Genomic DNA, 20,498 nt, shown 5'->3' with positions numbered 1-20,498 from the left:
CTGACCGTGTTCATATTGTCGCGACTCAGACAAGCAGATTTCGTCACCACGAAGTCATTGGGAGCGGAATGCTGACAACAGGGTCTGTCTCCTCCCGAGGCACGGACGGGCCACCCACCAATTAATTAGGCAGCGAATGGGAGCTTGGCCTCGCGGCGAAGTGGTCGACCCCGGATCGTCCGGATGGAAAAAGCTGATCGGCCAGCAAATCAAGGCGCTGGACAAGGTCGCAAAATGCACTCGGCCCAGGGATCGTGAGCTCAGGGCTCGTCGAGGGTCTCGTGCACCTGTAAACAATATCAGATCCATAATAGACACATGGACAAGGAGGAATCTGTACTCCGCAAAGGACTCGGGGACTGCAGTTGTGCTGACAGGAGAAAAGGCACCGACACCGTGTGGCTTTCCCCTGTGTGAGGACTTGCCTGAAGAGGATTCGGGCTGCATGGACTCAGCCACCAATCTGGTCTAAAACGCCCATTCTCCTGGGAGATTGGGATTTCTGTGGCTGTTAGTTAGTGTTAGGCTGCTGGATGGAGCTGCTTGGCGAGAATGGGGTCCTGAGTGGGCTGGCTGGCTGGTGATTGAAGTTCATGACTGAGAGTCTGACTCTGGGAGAGCAAGCAATAAGAATTTCCTCGGCGAGTCCTGTGACTGCAACTGATCTCATTCCTTCCTTCCTCCTCCTCTTGTCACTTCGGCTGCTTGTCTTGTCAATCCTTAACAGATCCTGTTGTTTCTCTTTTCTTTTCTTTTCTTTTCTTCTCTGTCTGTCTTCTCTCCTAGCTACATCTTCCTTCTTTCCAATCTGAACATATCCATCCCACACACCGTGCTATCATTTTTGCAGCTCCCCGACTCTCCTTATCTGCACTCCACCGGTCGCCCTTGCGTCCTGCTTGCCCACGCCCTCCCTCTCTTGTCGAATTTTATCGCCCTTTTCGGACCTGTCGAATACAGTGTTTTCTCACCGAGTTTCTTTCCTTTCGATCCCTCTCCCTTTAGTCGCCCGTTTCCTCGTTCCCCGACCGACCGTCCGACCGTCTTTTCCTTCGCCGATCCGCGTTGATATCTCTGGTCAGATCCGTGGAGCGCACCCTCGCAAGGTCGCATTGATGGAGCTATTGTCGCCATAACAAACTCCCCTGAACCTGATCTCTGCCGTCACTGTTACGGTGATTTGCCGCCAATATGAGCATCTCTCCTCCTACAAGCAATCACCACCGACGGCGCAGCTCCGTCCTCACGGGCGCTGGCCCTTCACAGCCACCTGCGGTCGAACCGAGGGAAGACAATGGCCATAAAAGAGAGGAACCGAAGTCGACTACGGCTGATGATGCTGATGTGTCGGACCTCTCCTCCATCGCGGAGAGCGAAGAAGATCGCTATTTGAGCTCGGGCGACGACTACCCTGAAGATGAAGAAACAGGCCTTACCGCAAACCAGAGACGCCAACGACGCCGGCGACGGAGACAGCGAAAGCAATTGGACGCCCGTATAGCCGGTGGAAAGGGTCACAATATGTGGGATCCCTTCAATATGAGTTCAGGCGATCGAACCGTCATCAGCAGGCTGCTTGTCAATGCTGGGCTGATTCTCCTCTGGTACTTCTTCTCTCTCGCAATCTCAATTGTAAGTATTCCAAGCAGCTCGCCTGATTGTCACTAACCGAAGCACTGCAGTACAATAAATGGATGTTTTCACGAGATGAAAACGATAAAGAGGTTTTTCCATTCCCTCTGTTCACAACGAGCTTGCACATGGCAGTTCAATTCACACTCTCCTCTCTTCTCCTTTTTTTCATCCCTTCGCTCCGGCCTCAACCTGCACCTTCAACATCTGGAGATCCATCTGAACCGAGACCGATTCTCACCAAACTTTTCTACCTGACACGACTGGTTCCGTGTGGTACGGCGACCTCGCTAGATATCGGACTGGGCAACATGTCTCTCAAGTTCATTACCCTAACTTTTTTGACGATGTGCAAGTCCTCCGCTCTCGCCTTCGTTCTGCTATTCGCGTTCGTCTTCCGCTTAGAGACTCTGTCCGTTAAGCTGATAGCCATAATTGCAACAATGACGGTGGGTGTAGTCATGATGGTGGCTGGAGAAACGGCATTCAACGCCGTGGGCTTTGTCTTGATTATCGCCTCCGCATTCTTCTCCGGTTTCCGATGGGGATTGACGCAGATTTTGCTTTTGCGACACCCGGCGACCGCGAACCCATTCTCCACGTTGTTTTTCCTCACGCCGGTCATGTTTATTTCTCTTATCGTCATCGCATTGGCTGTTGAGGGCCCGTCGGAGATTATCGTTGGTTTGACTGCTCTCGCTGACGCTCACGGATTCTGGCCTGGTATTCTGCTCTTGATCTTCCCCGGTATACTTGCATTCTGCATGATTTCGTCCGAGTTTGCGCTCCTGCAGCGATCATCCGTCGTCACCTTGAGTATCTGCGGTATATTCAAGGAGGTTGTCACCATCACTGCGGCCGGTGTAATCTTCCATGATAAGCTCACACCCGTCAATGTCACGGGTCTTGTTGTTACCATTGGTAGCATCGCCACTTACAACTATATGAAGATCTCCAAAATGCGCGCGGAAGCCCAGAACAACAATTGGGACTCGAATCCGAACTCGGATTCGGAATACGGCTCTGTGCCCAGACGACGAGGCGATTATGAACAAATCGCCCAACCAGAAACATCGGAGCTACATCCCTCGGAGTTCCGCCTGAGCGAGGATGTCAACACACAGCAGGACTCGAATGCAGCGCGCTCTTTCCCGTCTTTGGCCGGTGGATCGAGTAATGTGCACGGGCTCACGATCAGTACAACGAATCTCAGCGATCATGGTCTTGCGTCGACACAGTCGCCGCTTGTTTCTGGCCCGTCGCCTCTCAAATCAGCGCCTCCAATCATTGTATCATCGGATCACGATTTTCCATCTGGCATCGGACATCCCGGTGCGACCATCCAGTCCTCCTCTGCCAGAGGGTCTCCTGAAAGCCGCTGAAGCGGTTGTTTGGTGTAGCCTCCCAATGGCCTGGCGCTCTTATCGTGACCCGCGATAATATTGACATCGAAGCTCCGACACTCGCCCTAAACTCTAACGAACGATCATGATCGGTCTCATACTTATAATCCGACGGCTGTCGCCTTGATACCCGATGGCTCGTCTACAATCTTCGCCGTTTCGCACGGCCAATATAGATATCTGATTCATACAGAGATACCTTGTTGTTTGCACTGTTACCACACAGACGGTCAAGAGCTACCGCATTTATGGAAATAATGCTTGTGTGGGTTCTGGTGTTATATATACGTACGAAATACCCATTGGTTAGTTAGAGAATACATTAGCATGCGAGTAATGATCCGATGATTGCTACCGCCTGCTATATGAACTCATTGGAGGCACAATAAAGAAATATATCTATTGTCTAGCATAGTCTACAATCCGTACCCTGTTATACAATATAGCCAGCCCTACTCCCTCCTCCAAATACACAATCCCTCAACTCCCATCCCAACCCAATGCCTCCAAGAAACATACCCCCTCTTACCCCTAAACGGAACAAACGACAACACCTGCCCCTCCCGAACCAGCAACACCGAGAGCAACAGCCCCCGAGCAAAGAACTCCAAATCCATCAAAGGCGCCCTAACTCGATTCCAAAACCACCCCCTCCACGAATCCAAACCCGCCACCGCAGTAGTCTCTCGTATAATCCACCCGCCAACCCAGCAAATCACACGGACTTCAAAATCCCTCTTCGATTTATATTTCGTAAATGCAGTCTCTAGCTCAGCTGTCGATGGAGCCAGACTTAGACTCAGACCGGAGCCACCGAACCCTAACCCTAAATCGCCCTCTCCTCCTCTCTCCCTCTCTCTCTCCTTGCCCGCTTGATAGAATTTAGAATGCACCAGGGCGTAGACCTCATTAACAAGCACAACAGCACTATGCAACCCGCAATTCAACCCAAGCCCATTCACGCTAGTCGTCTTGTGCACCGCGTCGCCGACTAACACGATCCTGCCATAATGCCAGGGGGTTTCCAGGAGTCCTGATTCTTGGGCTATGAACCGAAGATCGTGGGTTGTGGTGGTTTCCGGAGTCGTGGGGAGGAGGTCTGCGAGGCGGATGCCCGGGAATATGGTTAGGGGGGCGAGGGTTGAGTGGATGTATCTGTGTATTTCCTTTTCTTGATCTTGATCTTTGGATGGGAACGGAGATGGATTCTGGTGATGTATAACAGGGGAAAGGGCGACGAAATGCACTGTATCCCCTATGACTGTTGAGTGGACGACTGTCCCTGTTCCGCGGGATTCGAAGAGGGTGCCTTCTTTGATTGAGCTGGGGAGGTTGTGAGCTGGGGCGCGGCCGATTAGGCCGTGATGGCTCGCTATCATGGGATTCGGGTTAAGATTCGGATTCGGTGAAGAAGGGTTGGAGGTGGGAATGGGATTGGGATTGGCGTCGGCGAGAAGCTGCAACATTTTCGTTCTAACCATACTATGCACGCCGTCTGCGCCGATGACGATGGAGCCTGTCTCGACGGAGCCGTTTTGGAGGTACACGGTGACACTGGTTGGGGAGGTAGTGTCGATGTCGACGACCTCGGAGGAGGGTCTGATTCTCGTTTCTCTGCCCTTGAGGTTCTCGTAGAGGATGCGTAGGAGGTCGGAGCGGAGGATTGTGAGGAAGGGGTAGCCGTGTCTGTATATCAACGGAATCAAGTAAATGTCAGTATGGCTCTGACACTCTGCTTTTCACATGCAAGAGAGTTCAATTACTACCTACCTCCTCTCCATAAAGCTCGGATACCAACTCTCCGCTAGCACTGTCCCCGTGGCACCATGGACTCGCTTTTTTGCTTTGAATGGCGTAGCCAATTGCCGCACCTCTTCTAGAAGGCCAATCTGGTCGATGAGTCGGAGAGTCTGGGGCCAGAGGCAGATGATCGAGCCGTAGGCGGATACAACTGAGGGTCTTCGTTCGAGGACGATGTAGTCGATGTTTGCTCGGGTTAAGGCGTGCGCTAGGTACAGGCCGACGGGACCGCCGCCGATGATTATGATCCGGAATGGAGTGGGTTTGTCCATAGTATCGGCCTGATACGTATTGGAAATGCACTGAATGCTGATTTAAGGGGTTGTCGAGGTTAGTAGCCTTGCAATGACAATGCCATAAACCGGCCAGACGTTCTTTGGAATCGAGGACATATTTGAACTATAACCAGCTCCATGTCTTCATTCAGAGCCATCCTTCGTATTCTTTCTTCTCGCCTCCTCGTATAAACTCGGGTCTCTTATGATCTGGTGCAGTATTCCTCGCTTACTCTTTTGCCCGCCGAGTCCTCTCATCAACTATATCGGGGCTATAACAGCCCCAATTTGAAACTGGATGCTCACATCAGCGAGCTAAAAGTCAAGAACAGACCTCAGCTTTTCGAAAGTGCTTGTTTATCTCTTGCCATCTTGATCATTGCTTTGTCAAGTATTCTGCAGGCTTCTTATTTGATTGTAACCCGTCGTGCAAGATCAGATGCGAGATGCATGCTGTCGGAGCTTGCTTGGCTGGTCGATAATGGGATAGGCAAAGGAACTGACCCTTGCAAGGCTGGCATGTAAGACCTCGATGTGTACAATAAGCTGAGTGCGTGGCAGCCCATGCAGTAACTTACCCATCTGTGTCAGCTTACTACATACCACGAACCTGGGACCTAGATTCAGCCCGGGCGTTCGTAAAGATGCAATCATTTTCAATTCGGCTAAGCCTCTTGCCCATAGGGGTATCACTGGTTTCTGAAAGACATGCGTTTGTATGATTGCATGTGCGTCAATCCTATGCCTCGAATATATGCATAAGTAGTGCTACCCAGATCCTAGCCAACACGGACTGGTTTGGCTATCAAATGTGCAGATGCAGGTGCGCAGCCCTATATAAGCCACCCTCTCCTCCCCTCTGACCCAGTAAATGCAACTACTAAACACACCTCCAGGAATCCATATCCGTAACCTCCCCCTCACCAACAAACCGATTCCCTCTCGGGAATCGACAGTGCGCTCTCTCCCACTCCACTTCCCCATCCCCCCCCAGATTCCCCCCGACCACAACCTCCGGCGCAACTCCCTCTTCAACCCACTTCACCAGCGCCATCAGCACATTCCTCTCCGGCTCAATCCCAATCAACGAAGCTAGACTCTGCCCAATCGCACCCGCCCCATCACCCCCCTCACAGTGCCCCAGTCCACTAATCCTAAAATAGCGATAGAACTCATCGAGCTCAGCAGGATCCAGATTCATCGTCAGAGAAACTTTATCGTAATACCATCTCGAGATCTCAGAGGATACAACGGGATCAGCGAGTCCATGGTACGCAAGGACTTTCCCGCCCGCTTGCTGGAAGGCAGAGAGATCCGAGTCCCAGGTTTGCATGTTGAAGGGGTTTTGGAGCAGGGCGAGTTCTGCATCTTTGGTTGTGAATGTTGCAGGGTCCCAGGATGGATCGCTGTGGACAACGTACTGGAACCATTCGCGCGAGAGGTCGGATTCGCCAGAGAGGAAGGTGGTGGATGTCTGTGTTTCGACGCCGGGTTGCAGGCGCGGGTAGAGGGGCTGGTTGAGGGTGCCGCGGAAGGGTTGGTATATTGATTCGGCGGTTTGGAGCTGGGCGTCTGTGAGACAGAGGGAGTTGTTTATTGGTGAGTCGTGAGAGGAGCAGTGGAGGGATTTGAGATCGGGGTTGCAGAGGTCTGGGTTTTCGAGGATTCCGTCTTTTGCGCCATCGAGCGCATCGCATTGATCGAGGACGAGTTGCGCGATTGCTGTCCATTGCTCTGGGGTGACAAATGTAGGTGCTGATGGCGGTCCGGTTAGAGGATAGAAATGCGACATCCACGACATCATGTTCACATTGTTGTTGGCGGCGGCACCGACCAGAACACCATCAAAAAGATCAGGAAAGGAATGGATTATAGACCAGCCTTGACGACCGCCATTCGAGCAGCCGAAGTAGTAGGACCGTTCAGGGTCTTTGTCGTAGAATTGCTGCGTGAGCTGCTTGCCAGTGACAGCACTAGTGTACACAGATCTCCAGACAAAATCCTCGATCACATCAGGATTATTTAGGAAGAATTCACCAGTGGTTCCATTGTGTCCATTATTGGCGCCAACGGCAGCAAATCCCAAGGAAGTGACATAAGCTAGATCGTGATGTCGGATACCTGGGGCAGTCAGCTTTACTATTTTTTTCTCGGATCTCATGGGGTAAGCATACATCCCGAGAGACCCCCATTTCCTGTAACTAGATAGCGCCTAGAAAACTCCCGGGGGAGCCAGAGTTCCTGTGTGGTCTCACTTCTGTCGGAGGTGGCGACGGTCATGGCTACACGGCAGATATCGCTGACCACCAGCTGGCTGGGGCGAGTGCATGAGGGTGGATTGTCAGGCAGGGATAAGTCGGTGTTTGCGGGGATGTAGGTGGAAAAGTGGACGGTCACATTTGGCAGGCTGATCTCGTCTTTGAAATTGGAACAGCTGCGTTGGAAGGCGTCTTCTGCGGCGACAACCAGAGAGAGTAAGCACAGGCATTGTATGAGCAGTCCGAGAAGCATTCTGATGTCTCTGATGAGGGATGGAAAGGAATGTATGTGAAGTCAAGTTATAGGCTGTTGGAGAAGGAGGTTGTACAGCTGTCAGCTGACTGCAGCGTTTGCTTCTTTCTTTGTCTTTATTCAACTTCAGTTACTCGGGACCAGCATAAGCAATGCCAATCCCGTAATGTTACTGCCGATCCCATGTTTATAAAAATGGCGCCTCTCCTACTAATAAATCTATCTCACCACCATGAACCATGTCCGGCCTCACCCCCGAACAGATCGCCTACTTCCAGGCCCACGCCGATGACGACCTCCGCCCAAACCGAATAGCCGCATGTACATGCGCTTTTGTTGTCGTTATCGCCGCCATAACTGCACGAGTCATAGCCAGATTCCGCTCTAAGGGCGGCTTTGGCTTGGATGACTATATCATTTTCGGTGCAGTAGTGTGTATACATATGTTCCCGATGAGAACGAGATGATGGCTGACCAGAGCAACACCAGGCATTCCAACTCTCATACGACATCCTAGCCGTCATCAACATCGTCAATGGCGGGGGCCTACACATCATCTTCGTCAAGAATATGCAATTGTTCGGCGAGGTATGTCTACCGCCAATCTATTAATACCCTGCCACTAACTAGTATACAGGGCTACGTTGCCGCCTCAATCTGCTACGCAATCACCATAATGCTCACCAAAGTCTCCATCCTAGCATTCTACTACCGCATCTTTCCGCTCCGCTGGCTCCTCCACACCTCCTACGCAGTCGGCGCCGTCGTCGTAGCATACAACTTCGCAATCGTCCTAGTTGTCAGCTTCGAGTGTATCCCGCTATCAAGTCTCTGGACGGGGAAGCCGGGGACGTGCATTGATACGTCGACGCCGTTTACGATTCTCGCGTAAGTGGCACCCTCCCTATCTAAATCTCATTGGAAAATAGCCGTGGCAGCGGGTGAGCAACAGACCGGCTGATTCAATTCCTAGCGTCGTGAACATCCTCACCGACGTAGCGATCCTCGCTCTACCCGTCAAACCAGTGCTGGGGTTACAGATGAAACCGAAGAGGAAGTTGCAGGTTTTGTCGATATTCTTGCTAGGTGGGACGTATGTATATCTGTCCCTGTCCTTGTCCCTGTTCCTATCCTACAGTGTTTCGATCAATGTATACTGACACCCCCAGCGTCTGCGCATTCAGCACCGTCCGTGCAGTTGTAATGTCCAAGACTGAACCCGGGGATCCAAGCTGTAAGCCGAGCTACCCCTCTTCGCTTTCTTCCTCGCATATCCACCAAACGTAGTCGGTCTGAGTCACTTTTACTAATACGAACCGTAACCAGACAACGGCACGCCGTCCGCAATATGGTCTCTGGTCGAATGTTCCGTCGGTATAGCAGCCGCATGCCTGCCAACGTTGAGCCCACTGTTCAAGAAGAGAGAGAAGAATACGAGCGGTACGGACGGGTCGGAGAAGGCGCTGTATCCGGGCTTGAGTCCGAGTTTGAGTGAGAGGTCAGATAGTTTGTCGGGGCGTTTGAAACCGGGGTCGGATGTGTCTGTGTGTTCGAGGGATGTTTGAGGTGGGCGAGGCACGAGTGAGGGTTGGGTGAGGTGGTAAGGCTGTCCTCGCCCGAAATATATATATATACATAATGGTACCTGATTGGGCTCGAGCTTAGTGAGGCTAATTATATAGACTCTGATGAAATGTTTTTGTAAGCTTTATGCTGGCCTCAAGGTGGAAGATACCCTAACGCAACAAGCCTCGCATGCCATAGTCATGCAATTGTAGGATCCTGGACCGAGTATTAATAGCATACATGAAACCCCGTCAACCGAAAGACTGATAAACAATCCCTGCAAGGAGCCGAAAGCGAGACCAATCGCCTCAGAATGAGTACAGCATCGTCATGTGCAAATGCTATAGGAAAAAACGCGATCACGATTCAGAACAATCAACAGAGGAAAGAGGCCAATGTTGAACCCACAAAATCCAGGCCAGCAACAACGTATCTCGATTTTAGCAACTCTGGCATCCCTCGTCCTCACTCTCCGTCTCCTCGCGCTTCTTGCTGGCTTTAGACGTCCTCTTGTTCCCACCCATCATCTCCATCAATGTCTTCTGCTTTCCTGCACCTTTGGCTTTCTTCTTCTCGTCAGCCTCGAGTTTGCGCTTGAACTGCTCCATGTGCTTTTCGCGCGTCTCTCTTCCTTCTTCAGCCAGTCTAGCCTCAAGATCGAGGAACGTTTGGCCAGCCGGGTCCATGCCAATAAGGGATTCTAGAAGTTCAATCTCGCGGGCCCAAACAGAGTGATCTGGGACAAGTTGTGACTTGGCTGATGCTGGCTTCTTAGTTTGCTTCTTCTTAGGTTTCGGTTTGTCCTCATCACTGGCGCTCAAGTCAGAGGCTTCTTCATTCTCTTTTACTTCATCAGGGGTCGCCCCGGGGGGTGCTCGGTCGATGGGTGTTTCCAAGATCATGGGAATGCCCTCAAATCGAGGCTCGTTCATGACATTGTGAAAGGCTCGCAGGCCGAGAAAGCCAGTGCCAATGTTGGCATGCAAGTCGCGGTTGCTCCCCCGGGGGGCCTTTGAGTCGTTCAGATGAAGCGCGCGTAGGTGCTGAATGCCAATCAAGTCTTCAAACTCCCCCATGAACGACTGAAACCCAGCAGGAGAGGCGAGATCGTACCCCGCGGAAAAGCTATGGCAAGTGTCTATGCATATACCGAGGCGTGGGTGCAGCTCTTTGGGGATTAGGGCAAAAAGGGGGCGAAAGTCGGATAATCGTCCTCCTATCACAGTCCCTTGCCCTGCCATTGTCTCCAAAACGGGTACAACGGTGGAAGTAGCGTTTAACGCGTTCGTCAAAGCTTTCGCAAGACGAGACAGGGCACTGGGAAGAGTAGTCTTGCCTGCGCTCCCGGGACTGGCAGGGTTAGTTGGACAACTCATTAGCGGCTGCAAGCACTTACTGGAAGTTATATAGTTTGATTCCTAGAGCCTCACAGCGAAGTAGATCATCCAAGAACGCATCGTATGCCTGCTTTGCTTTCGCTTTATCATCCTGTGCAAGGTTGACCAGGTATGAGCCATGGGGAAGAACATATCTATAGCTGTTAGCAGTCTAGATACAGGATTTGGCTAGCGCAGTTTGACATACTTGGATGCATCGTAATCATTCTCCTTGCAGAGTTTGCGAAAGTTGTCTCTATGCTCGTCTTGCAGTGGGGGATTATCCCACTTCCTCTGCGACTTCAGGAAGAGAGCAAAGGCGTTGCCACTGGCAAATCATTAACCATGGGTATTCGTCCGAGGGAAAGCGAGCACGTACCCAATGTGCGTGCTGTTGTTAACAGCGTTAAAGACACCTAACAAGAGGAAAGCCTATGAGTAATGGCGCGGTTGAGACACTGAGGACAAAGTCTTACCTTTTGCGGCACTCACATGAGCGCCGACGTACATCCGCAGGCCCTGTGTCCTGGCCCTTAATGGCAGCATCTCAGCTTCTTGTTCCTTCTTGGTCTTCCTTTTCCGTGTCGATTTGGTAGCGACCGCCGCCTTCTCGTCTGCCTCCTCTGTCTTCACCTCGACAGACTCTTCTTGTTTGACCTCCTCTTCAATCGCCTCGACGATCGTATTATCTTGAGCCTGGTCTTCGACCTTTATTGTCTTCCTTGAGGACCGGACCGCGCGCTTGACCCGAACTTCTTCCGGCTGTTCTCGATCGGACGATACGGTTCGGAGTTGTTCCGTCGATTTGATACGTTTCGATTGTCTCCGAGGGGACAGTAGAGCGTTTTCCTCTAGGTCTCGCTTCTTGTTCTCGATCTGGGGCTCGTCGGACGGGGTGGGAATCGTAGCTTTTTTTAAAGCACGGGGAGGCATCGCAGAGGCGCGTTGGCAGTATCAGAGGTGAATAGACTGTAGAGCACACACCCTGAGACCTAAGAGCTGGGGGTTGGTTCAAATCGCTTGCGGTTGGGCAATGGTGTGAGCGTAGCAGACAGTAGTCGTGAGGCTTTGAATTCTTCAGATTCGCCCCGCTGTAGCTAAAACGGATGCCTGAGAAGGTCGATCGAGGATACGAAGAAGATAGCTGCAGCAAGTGGCGAGTATTTATTATATCAGAGTTTGTGAAATGCCAGAAGACAGCTATAGAAGAGAGAGTGGTAACACAGGCAGTAAGTTAGTGACCTCAAGTGAGGCACCTAAATGTTCCGCGGAGGGAAGGTTGCGGCGCGTCACCACGCGCTTCGCATGAAGACGCAGCCAATGCCTATTGGGTCGAACAAAAAGAGCTTAATCGATGTTAGCACACTCATATGGGTTTTGCTACGCGTTTTTCGAAAATAAAACTAGCAGCAGGCTGTGACTTCCATCTCACTGTGCGTAATCTTTCGAACTTCAATATATCCTTTTTAGGTAAAATTGATCATGTGACCATCACCACAGCAACGGAGCACGTGTTTATCGATAGCCTCGAAAATAAACGGAATCTGGTGTCTCTGTCAAGACTCGACATTTCAACGACCACCGACACTTACGACTCGACGACCACAGCCTCTGAGCTATCGACGGCAGCATCTGTTTCTCATCCCTTCGACGACTGTACATTCTCCCTTGCCCACGATCAATCAAAACAGCCATTGCCGCCATGGCGGCTTCCGGAGATCTGATCGACTTCGACATCATCGAGAACCAGAAAGAAAATATTCAGTCACTCCCAGGCGGGCGCTCTGCACGGGAGCTAGCTCGCATTTTCTCGCCTCGAGATCCTAGCGACAAGCTAGGAGCACCATCGCCAAACGACACTAGAACTCTCAACGACGCTATTCGACAGGAATATGAGACCGAGTTACAGGCTATCGGAGAGTCGGATGACCCCCTCGACATATACGATCGCTATATCAAATGGGCTTTGAACGCATATCCCTCCGCACAGTCAACCGCCGAGTCCGGCCTCCTACCGCTCCTCGAACGCGCGGTCAAGTCATTTGTATCATCACCCCACTACAAGAACGACCCACGTTATTTACGGCTATGGCTGCACTACATCAGACTTTTCTCAGACTCACCACGGGAAACATTCGCTTTCATGGCTCGTCATCATGTTGGAGAAGGTCTAGCCCTCTTCTACGAAGAATTCGCCGCGTGGTTAGAGACTGCAGGCAGATGGACACAGGCGGACGAGGTATACAGACTTGGTATTGACCGAGAAGCCCGCCCGACCGAACGACTTATTCGGAAGTACAGCGATTTCCAAAGACGGTACAACCAACAGACACAAGACAATGGCCCTTCTTCTCCCGCGCTCCCAGCCGTCCGCCCCGCATTAGCCGCTAAAATCGATCCGTTCGCTCTAAGCGCCGCCTCACCCACAGATTCTCAATCCCAGCGACCTAGCCCGGCGGCTGCACCTGCACCAAAGACAAAGTCGGGGAAACAAAAGATGGCTATTTTCACAGACACAGATCCCGCGGCTACTCAACCTGCCCTTGGAGGAGCGACCAAAGGCTGGGATAGTATTGGATCAATGCAAGAACGAAGAAAGGAGAATAAAGTGGAGGCCAAACCGTGGGCTGGGGAGACTCTAAAAGCTGGGAAGAAGGCTGCGCCAACGGAAAAGTTGGCAATTTTCAGGGACACGGTAAGACAATGATTAATTTCTCCTCTCTGAATTCCAAATATTTACGATCATAGGACTAATTGGTGGCATGAACCTCTTTGGTTTCTTTCTATGTACTCAGTCAAAATCAGATATTCCAGTCAAAGATGAAATGCAGACGAAACCAATTCCAGAGCATCGCATCCGAGAAGCGACTAACCCACGTACAGGCAGAAGGGAGCGAGTATTTGTCGACCTAGATGCTGTATACCCTGATTACAAGAACCCTAACATCGAAATGAGTTTTGAAGAGCTTCGGGCTAGCCACCGTGGATGGATGGACAAGAACTGGCGTGCCCAGAAGCAGCCCCTCAAGCCGGTATCCGGCAACGCCAGTTCAGGAGAGCCAAATACGCTCAAACTGAGTGGCAACGACGCTGAGAAGGGTCTTCCTGATCAATTCCGTCAGAAGTTGACCCTGAAGGACACGGGTGACCACGCTTTACAGCAACCAATCGACTTAGGGAAGTCGCATGATGGAAAGGCTGCAAAGGCTCGAAAGCCGAAGCTGCGTGAGGTCAAGGCTGAAACACAAACCAGTAAGCAATGCCGAAATGCCTCCCAGGAGTGCTGCAGTGAATTATGCTAAACAAGACCAGTCAAAATGAAGTTTGATTCTCCAACAGGGAACAACAAAGTTCGTCGTAAGAGCACAGCAGAACCAACGATGACGATGCACACACGAGCAGCCACGGACGAAATCTATGACATTTTCAATCAGCCATTGAAAGCAGAGTCCCAGGCGGGCGAAAGCAGCGACTTTGACGACGACGACTACACCAGTGCTGGCGAAAGTACTGTAACCGGGCGAATTTCGGCTGCTTCAAGCGACTTCGGAGACGACACATTCCACAAGTCATTTGACGAAGGCGATGACTTTGACAACACCCGTGCTGAAAGTGTTGTTGATGGCGAATGGACTCAATTTTCCACCGCTGACCTTGGACCTGAAACGACCTCTCGCTCCATTGACCCAACACAATTATCAGTTAACAATGACGATGAGGACCCAGAAAGTGTTGGTACTCCAACCGAGGGTGAACACCCCCAGAGGCAGAGATTTGTTCCAGAGATGCCAGAGGACTATGTAGCACCCTTGGGCACATATCGAGACCCGGTGGTGGTTGCTCAGAATCGCCTTCCCTTTATGACACCGATAGTTGAACGCACTGAACACTCTCTACCGTCATTTACTGCTGCTCGAAGCAACATGTTCAACACAAGGACTCCTTCGAAGAACGCTTTGGTACCGACAACAACCCCTGGTATGCCGCAGATGGGGAACCTTTTGGAAAGTCCCCTTGCCACAGAAACACCCTACCACGGACAAACCCTTCACGGCCTAGACGATGTCCTCCTCAGTCCGACCGCGAATAGGTCACAGTCGAGTTCTAGATTGGCGTCTCCTGCCAAGGGCTTGGATCAGCCGGAGGCCATTATCACTGATCTTTTGTGCAACCCTATCGCCAAACCGGTCCGCGATACTATCCTCAACACTCTGCAATCCGTTCTCGCAGCATATCCCGGCTACCATGTTCATACTGAATCCCACAGCCACTACGCTAGTGAAATCCAGAAATTCATGAAACCCAGCGGCAGGCGCTCCAAGGGTGGCGACGAGGCGGCTTTTGACGTACCAATCATCGAAATCCCGGGAGCGGAAAGGAGCTATATCATCAGACGAGAACTTGGAGCCGGGGCCTACGCACCAGTGTACCTGGCGGAAAGCATCGACAGTCTGCCTTCTGACTCTGATGATGAGTCTAGTGACAGTACCAGCGGGGGGTCCATTGGTGCCCTTAGCTTGACCCGTCAGAAAGCGCCGCGCTACGGCTTCGAAGCGATTAAGCTGGAGGTAGGTCCGCCAAATGCCTGGGAATTCTACATGATCCAAACCGCACACTACCGAATGAGCCAAGTCCCGGCCCTCGCCCGATCTTCCGACAGCATCATCCGCGCACACGAGCTACATATCTTCAAGGGTGAGAGCATTCTTGTTGAAGACTACCGCCCGCAGGGGACGCTCCTAGACCTTGTCAACCTCGTGCGCCATGAAGGGATCTCAGGTCCTGCAACCGGAGAGGGAGGACTCGATGAGGCCCTTGCAATGTTCTTCACTATCGAACTCTTCCGCACCGTTGAAGCTCTTCACGCGTGTGGCATTCTTCACGGCGACATCAAAGCCGACAACTGCCTCATTCGTTTCGATGACAAACCAGCCTCGCCCCTTGACTACTCTGCTGATCCCTGTGAGGTTTACTACTCCCCAAGCGGCGCATTTGGCTGGGAAAACAAGGGCTTGTCACTCATCGACTTCGGCCGCAGCATCGACATGCGCGCCTTTGACCCATCCGTGCAGTTTATTGCAGACTGGAAAGCGGGCCAACATGAATGTAACGAGATCCGTGAAATGAGACCATGGACCCACCAAATCGACCTGTATGGTCTTGCCGGTACTATCCACGTCATGCTCTTCGGCAAATACATTGAGTCAACACTCACCGACGCTGCAACAACGACATACCGCATCCGCGAACCCCTGAAGCGCTACTGGGAGCGCGATATTTGGGCTGATGTTTTCGATCTCCTGCTCAACCCTGCTGCAGACCGTTGGATTCAGATGGAGCGTGCAACGGCTCCTGATGCTAGCGTGCCGACTTTGCCAGTCCTGAACTCCATGCAATATCTACGTGAGAAAATGGAGGCTTGGCTCTTCGCCCATGCGGAGAAGAAGGGGCTTGGTTTGCAGATTCGCAAGTTGGAAGCTGTCTTTGCTGAGAAGAAGAGGAGGTTAGAGAAGGTCTGAACAGTCTGTTCTCCTCTCCTATCTTCTGCTCTTCTGCTTCACCGCATTCGTCTGGTTCTTCTTAAGCCGCTTTATCCCTCTTCTCTTCCAGTGTTTTATCATGACATAAATCACCGCGTTATACCCCCTTCCTCTAACTGCTGGCGTTTCTTCCGATCATTCCGCTTCTATTTTGTCTCACTCTACTATCTTCCATTCTACTTGTTCATAGTGCTTGTTTTACTTTACAAATTCTTCCATCAACCACATTCGCAGCTCTCTTTTCCGTGATCCCCTCGTAGCTCATATTTTAATAGCCGACCACAGCATGCCCCAATAGTCTGTGCGACGAAATTGAAAAGGGGAAGGTGCTTGTTGAATAGCCTCCTACCCCACTCTTGTAGGAAACCCTCTTCTAATCTCAGACCAGAAGACCGTGCGGGTTTTTTTCAAAACTGATCACTGTGACAGCAACGGCCCGCGGGCCGCTAGTCTGGGTAAATTACCGGGAGTTTCCGCTGCGGCTCCCTAGCTGTGGAGCCACGGGCATCGCGGTGGGTCTCCGAAAGAGTGGACATCGGTGATTGACAATTTTATTTCCAGCTAGCTACTCCAGTATCCGGTACTATACTAGTTAGCAAATTGTCTCTGGTTTTACCAAATACACAAGGTACAGTTAACTAGGTACCTGATCTACCAGCTCCATAGCAAAAACATACATCTACATATTTTCCAATAACTCATCACCCACTCAAACCCCAACGCAAACAAAATACCCCAACCAAAGCGCCTCGCATCCACTCCCCACATACGGATTCCACCTTGCGAACTCCGCTGCATAGACGCCGTGCTCCTGCTCGATTGACCAGCAGCTATCTCCGCTGCTAACAAGATGCCACTTGCTGCATGAATCGATCGTGTCGGGCATGGGCGCCTGGTCTACCGTTGCGACGCAGTAATAGTATCCTGCTTGCAGGTTGCTGCAGTCGGATCCGACGGCGGGGTTCCAGTCGTAGAAGAGGTTGTTGCCGGATAGATAGGAGTATTTCTCGGTTGTGATGGTCCAGCAGCTGTCGCCTTGTTGGGCTTTGTAGAGGGTTGTGTAGGAGGGAGTGAGACCTGCTTGGGTGGGTGTGGGGGCTGATTCTGATTCTGACGTTGTTGTTGCTGGAGGCTCCGTGGTGGTGGTGGTGGGTGCTTTTGTTGTGGTTGACGGGCTGGAGCCTATGGTGGATGGTTGTTAGAGATGAATAAAGGAGAAGAGAGAGAGAGAGAGGCAATGATGAGGGGAAGCAGTCGGCAACATACCAGCTACACCAACACAGACGTAGTAGCCGGCCTGGAGACCAGCGCAGGAGCTCCCAACAGCCGGATTCCACGCGTAGAACTTGGACAGCGTAATGCTGTTTGAGCTTGCGATTTCGGCGCAAGTATCGCCGGATTCGACGAAATAGTAATCGTTACCTGTGAGGGCCGTTAGCTCCCTTCTTCTAATCGCACTCTATATATAGCATACAGCTAGATGTTAATCCCGGTTGCTGTGGCTGCTGGATGTTTGTGGCAGTTGGCGCCGAAGTTGTAATGGCTGTGGTAACGCTTGGTGATGATGAGCCAGCCACTCCCACACAGACGTAGTAACCGGCCTGCAAGCCCTTGTAAGAGTCACCAATAGCACTGGAAGAAAATCTAGAATCAGTCCCTGTAAACTCAACATTAAACAGACGCGGAGGGCACTTACGGGTTCCAGGAATAGAATTGAGGCAAGGTAAAGTTGCCGAATGAGTCCACAATTTCTTGGCAGTAGTCGCCCTTCTCGACGAAATAGTAAGCGTCACATGAGGCTATCAAGCCAGTCTGGGTAGGTGATGGATCAGTCGAGGTTGTAGTTGTCGTAGGGAATGTTGTCGACGTTGTCGCAGAAATTGTGGTCGAAGTACTGGTAGTGGAAGTGGGCTTCACAGCAGGGGCTTCCACACAGTAACTCCAGCCATCGTTCAGGCTACAGTCATCCGATGATAGAGATGGATTCTATGACGTTCTCATCCTGGTTAGCATTTAGACTCCAGAAGAATACAGGTGCATGGTTTGTTCTCACCCAGGAGACGAGGTGAGAGATAGTGATGCCGTAGTAGCTCTCGAGCTTTGCGCATGTGTCGCTAGAGGATATCGAATTTGCCCAGTATGTACAGCCCGTGCTAACATCCGGGTCCGTCTCCCCAATCGCAAAGTCACCATTGGAGAAACGTTTGCGAAGGGATGCCGCTTGAGCCAGTCCGAGAATGGCAGGCAACAGAAACCTCGACTGAACCATCGCAGGTAGGACTATCGTAGAAGATGAACTGAAAATAAATAAAACCTTGGCTATACTCTCGACTACCTCCCATGGTTGTTGAGCTTTATATCTTGGAAAATGACAACCCCTCCTTCGCAGAAATATAGGCTCCGCTATGCCCTCAATGCTATCATTCGCTACTGATATTCTAGATCAAAAAACAGCATTGTACCTTTCTCCCTTCCGACCTCGCACTTTGAGGACTCACTGTAATTGACAATAGCTGGTCATATCGGAAGTCTTCCGCATGGCGCTTCTGGGGCCCAGGTAGCGGTATTATCTAACGTAATCTAGAGCTGTTTTCGTTTGTATGGACTACAAACTCACAGAGCAATACCATGGGATCCACCATGATTGGAACAGTCTTCCAGGGTCCTAGATCGGCGGTCTAGGCACTGCTCGGACATAATCGGAGACCTGACTCGCCACAGTAGGGTCACTTGCTGTATGCTCAAAAATGGGCCGAGTGAAACCTCCGCCTGTGTGATTGTGTGATGAACCTGCATGTACTCCGTACTGGTAGAGCCTATACCGCAAGAGGGAGTTCCTACGGTAAGATGATGACTCACAGGGGCAACCGAGCAGCAACGGAAACAAGCTCCACACAAGCCCACGCTACGAAAAATTAATCACAGTCGCGAGTCTCGAAGCCGCATCCTTCGAAGAATCCTTGGCTGTGCTTGTATTGTACAAGCCTAGACGCACCCACTTGTAGCGTTCGATTCCTACGGGGTCTTTCAGTGTAGGGTTACATCAGGACCCAGGAGGATCCAGTGAGAACTGTAATTCCTCGGATCTTCTTCGGCAATTTTTTTCTTAAAGACTCCACTAACTACGGAGTAGCTAGAAGAATATCAACAGCACTCAAGGTGGCTCATAGTTCCCAAGGCAGGCTGTAGTCGCTGTACATCTCAATCAATGGGAGTTCTTGAGGTTCACTGGCCGAAACAAGACAAGGTAACCAATCCATGGCGTAAGACTCCGGGCTGGGTTTCTTGCTCTTTAGCTCCATCATGGCGACGTAGCTCGATATATCCATCTTACCCGGAATATTCTCATAAGAAAATTCCTCAAGCAGGGAAATGGCGTCCTCCAATCTTAGCTCTCGGGCTTTGTCAAGCGCATCTTGATCTGGGCGAACTCCGTGCTGTTTAACCAGGTACTCCAGGGTCTCGACCTGCCGTGCTAGTGCCTGCACCGCCATCCAAGTAATACTGAAGTCCCCTCTCCAAAATTTGTATTGGGCCGTTAGATTTGGATTTGCGCCCCTCTGGATCAGATACTTGACCACCTCAAAGTGTCCTCTGTCGACAGCCGTGAATAATGCCGTATGGCCGTACACGCGGATATCGATCATCGGGTCCCCTTTCGCAGCTTGCGTAAAGGGCTCAAGCAAGCTAGGATCGTTGCTTCGAAAGGCGACCTCGGACAGAGCCCTATCGGACTTTGGTCGCCGACCATACTTGAATAGTAGCTGCAGCATTTCTCCTCCACGTTGAACGGCGGCTTCGTACCATGGGTGGGGATTCTCTTTCACATTGACCTCCGCCCCCTGCAGCAAAAGATGCTCAATAATCTCGTTACTGCATCCGCACTCAATGGCGGCACCAAGGGCAGTGTTCTGCTTCACGCACGGGATTCGTTGAGCAGGACGTTGAGAGCAGCAAGGTGGCTGTTTTGGGCGGCAATCACAAGCGGGTTGATGATGGTGCCCCACTCCTCCATTGCGCAGTCCTCAGGATCTCTGGCCTCGACAGACCCGATACTGGAGCCTGCGTTGAGCAGTTTGTGAATTAACGAGATGTCTCCATTTCTGGCTGCGAACACGAACGCTGAGCCGTCTCGGCGACGAGCATTGAAACGGCATAAGTAGGGATGGAGCAAGTGGTACAGCACCCTGTGAGAGCGGAGGAGCGAGTTGATGTCTCTCTGACTGGATAGATACTGGGCAATATGGAGAATCAACTCGGCTGGCAATCGGATTAGCCGGGCCATTCCTGCGCGCACAGGGAGGAGGAGGAGAACTCTCGCACGAACCAGGGGAGTTGGTTTCTGTAACTTAAGTACCTATAGTAACTAATTTATTGTGATTTGATGACAAAATA

The 20,498-nt window shown here is 51.4% G+C and overlaps 8 protein-coding genes across 8 annotated transcripts; 3 read left to right on the top strand and 5 right to left on the bottom strand.

The window, feature by feature from the left end:
* The first annotated feature begins 678 nt into the window (after positions 1-678).
* On the top strand, positions 679-3,462 carry BJY04DRAFT_197889 (putative nucleotide-sugar transporter). The gene is made up of 2 exons (XM_073712536.1): positions 679-1,632; positions 1,683-3,462. The coding sequence occupies exons 1-2, from the start codon at positions 1,192-1,194 to the stop codon at positions 3,012-3,014; spliced, it is 1,773 nt and encodes a 590-aa protein (XP_073567401.1). The 5' UTR covers positions 679-1,191; the 3' UTR covers positions 3,015-3,462.
* A 25-nt stretch (positions 3,463-3,487) lies between these two features.
* On the bottom strand, positions 3,488-5,107 carry BJY04DRAFT_221957 (FAD-dependent oxidoreductase; the record flags this gene model as incomplete). The annotated part of the gene is made up of 2 exons (XM_073717261.1): positions 3,488-4,721; positions 4,806-5,107. 2 exons carry the CDS (start codon positions 5,105-5,107, stop codon positions 3,488-3,490), a joined length of 1,536 nt encoding a protein of 511 aa, XP_073567400.1.
* A 727-nt stretch (positions 5,108-5,834) lies between these two features.
* On the bottom strand, positions 5,835-7,632 carry BJY04DRAFT_230545 (Tannase/feruloyl esterase). Its single transcript, XM_073719315.1, has 2 exons — positions 7,285-7,632; positions 5,835-7,231 (listed from the first exon to the last, which is right to left on the bottom strand). Exons 1-2 carry the CDS (start codon positions 7,619-7,621, stop codon positions 5,991-5,993), a joined length of 1,578 nt encoding a protein of 525 aa, XP_073567399.1. The 5' UTR covers positions 7,622-7,632; the 3' UTR covers positions 5,835-5,990.
* Positions 7,633-7,860: 228 nt separating this feature from the next.
* Positions 7,861-9,186, top strand: BJY04DRAFT_221955 (uncharacterized protein; the record flags this gene model as incomplete). Its single annotated transcript, XM_073717260.1, has 6 exons — positions 7,861-8,052; positions 8,111-8,209; positions 8,259-8,509; positions 8,595-8,714; positions 8,791-8,855; positions 8,948-9,186. The coding sequence occupies 6 exons, from the start codon at positions 7,861-7,863 to the stop codon at positions 9,184-9,186; spliced, it is 966 nt and encodes a 321-aa protein (XP_073567398.1).
* Positions 9,187-9,273: 87 nt separating this feature from the next.
* BJY04DRAFT_197886 (DNA-(apurinic or apyrimidinic site) lyase APN1) lies at positions 9,274-11,776 on the bottom strand. Its single transcript, XM_073712535.1, has 5 exons — positions 11,040-11,776; positions 10,943-10,979; positions 10,772-10,891; positions 10,584-10,718; positions 9,274-10,537 (listed from the first exon to the last, which is right to left on the bottom strand). The coding sequence occupies exons 1-5, from the start codon at positions 11,494-11,496 to the stop codon at positions 9,628-9,630; spliced, it is 1,659 nt and encodes a 552-aa protein (XP_073567397.1). The 5' UTR covers positions 11,497-11,776; the 3' UTR covers positions 9,274-9,627.
* A 489-nt stretch (positions 11,777-12,265) lies between these two features.
* On the top strand, positions 12,266-16,328 carry BJY04DRAFT_230541 (putative checkpoint protein kinase (SldA); the record flags this gene model as incomplete). Its single annotated transcript, XM_073719314.1, has 3 exons — positions 12,266-13,258; positions 13,359-13,815; positions 13,876-16,328. The coding sequence occupies 3 exons, from the start codon at positions 12,266-12,268 to the stop codon at positions 16,080-16,082; spliced, it is 3,657 nt and encodes a 1,218-aa protein (XP_073567396.1). The 3' UTR covers positions 16,083-16,328.
* Positions 16,329-16,812: 484 nt separating this feature from the next.
* BJY04DRAFT_230540 (putative LysM domain protein) lies at positions 16,813-18,372 on the bottom strand (the record flags this gene model as incomplete). Its single annotated transcript, XM_073719313.1, has 5 exons — positions 16,813-17,285; positions 17,370-17,525; positions 17,578-17,735; positions 17,800-18,089; positions 18,157-18,372. 5 exons carry the CDS (start codon positions 18,370-18,372, stop codon positions 16,813-16,815), a joined length of 1,293 nt encoding a protein of 430 aa, XP_073567395.1.
* Positions 18,373-19,267: 895 nt separating this feature from the next.
* BJY04DRAFT_221951 (ankyrin repeat protein) lies at positions 19,268-20,388 on the bottom strand (the record flags this gene model as incomplete). The annotated part of the gene is made up of 2 exons (XM_073717259.1): positions 19,268-19,976; positions 20,024-20,388. 2 exons carry the CDS (start codon positions 20,386-20,388, stop codon positions 19,268-19,270), a joined length of 1,074 nt encoding a protein of 357 aa, XP_073567394.1.
* Positions 20,389-20,498: the final 110 nt, after the last annotated feature.

The sequence above is a fragment of the Aspergillus karnatakaensis genome, assembly GCF_047715665.1.
Source record: "Aspergillus karnatakaensis strain CBS 102800 unplaced genomic scaffold BJY04scaffold_54, whole genome shotgun sequence".
In the NCBI taxonomy this organism is placed as follows: Eukaryota; Fungi; Ascomycota; class Eurotiomycetes; order Eurotiales; family Aspergillaceae; genus Aspergillus; species Aspergillus karnatakaensis.
This window is presented reverse-complemented; position numbering and strand designations above follow the sequence as displayed.

Excerpts from the sequence above, each read along its gene's own strand:
- BJY04DRAFT_230545 (XM_073719315.1), bottom strand. The coding sequence starts at position 7,621 with ATGCTTCTCGGACTGCTCATACAATGCCTGTGCTTACTCTCTCTGGTT. Across the intron at positions 7,232-7,284 it reads AAATGGGGGTCTCTCGGGAT|GTATCCGACATCACGATCTA; the intron begins GTATGCTTACCC and ends TGACTGCCCCAG.
- BJY04DRAFT_197889 (XM_073712536.1), top strand. The coding sequence starts at position 1,192 with ATGAGCATCTCTCCTCCTACAAGCAATCACCACCGACGGCGCAGCTCC. Across the intron at positions 1,633-1,682 it reads TCTCTCTCGCAATCTCAATT|TACAATAAATGGATGTTTTC; the intron begins GTAAGTATTCCA and ends GAAGCACTGCAG.
- BJY04DRAFT_197886 (XM_073712535.1), bottom strand. The coding sequence starts at position 11,496 with ATGCCTCCCCGTGCTTTAAAAAAAGCTACGATTCCCACCCCGTCCGAC. Across the intron at positions 10,892-10,942 it reads AACAACAGCACGCACATTGG|TGGCAACGCCTTTGCTCTCT; the intron begins GTACGTGCTCGC and ends ATGATTTGCCAG. Across the intron at positions 10,538-10,583 it reads ATCAAACTATATAACTTCCA|TCCCGGGAGCGCAGGCAAGA; the intron begins GTAAGTGCTTGC and ends TAACCCTGCCAG.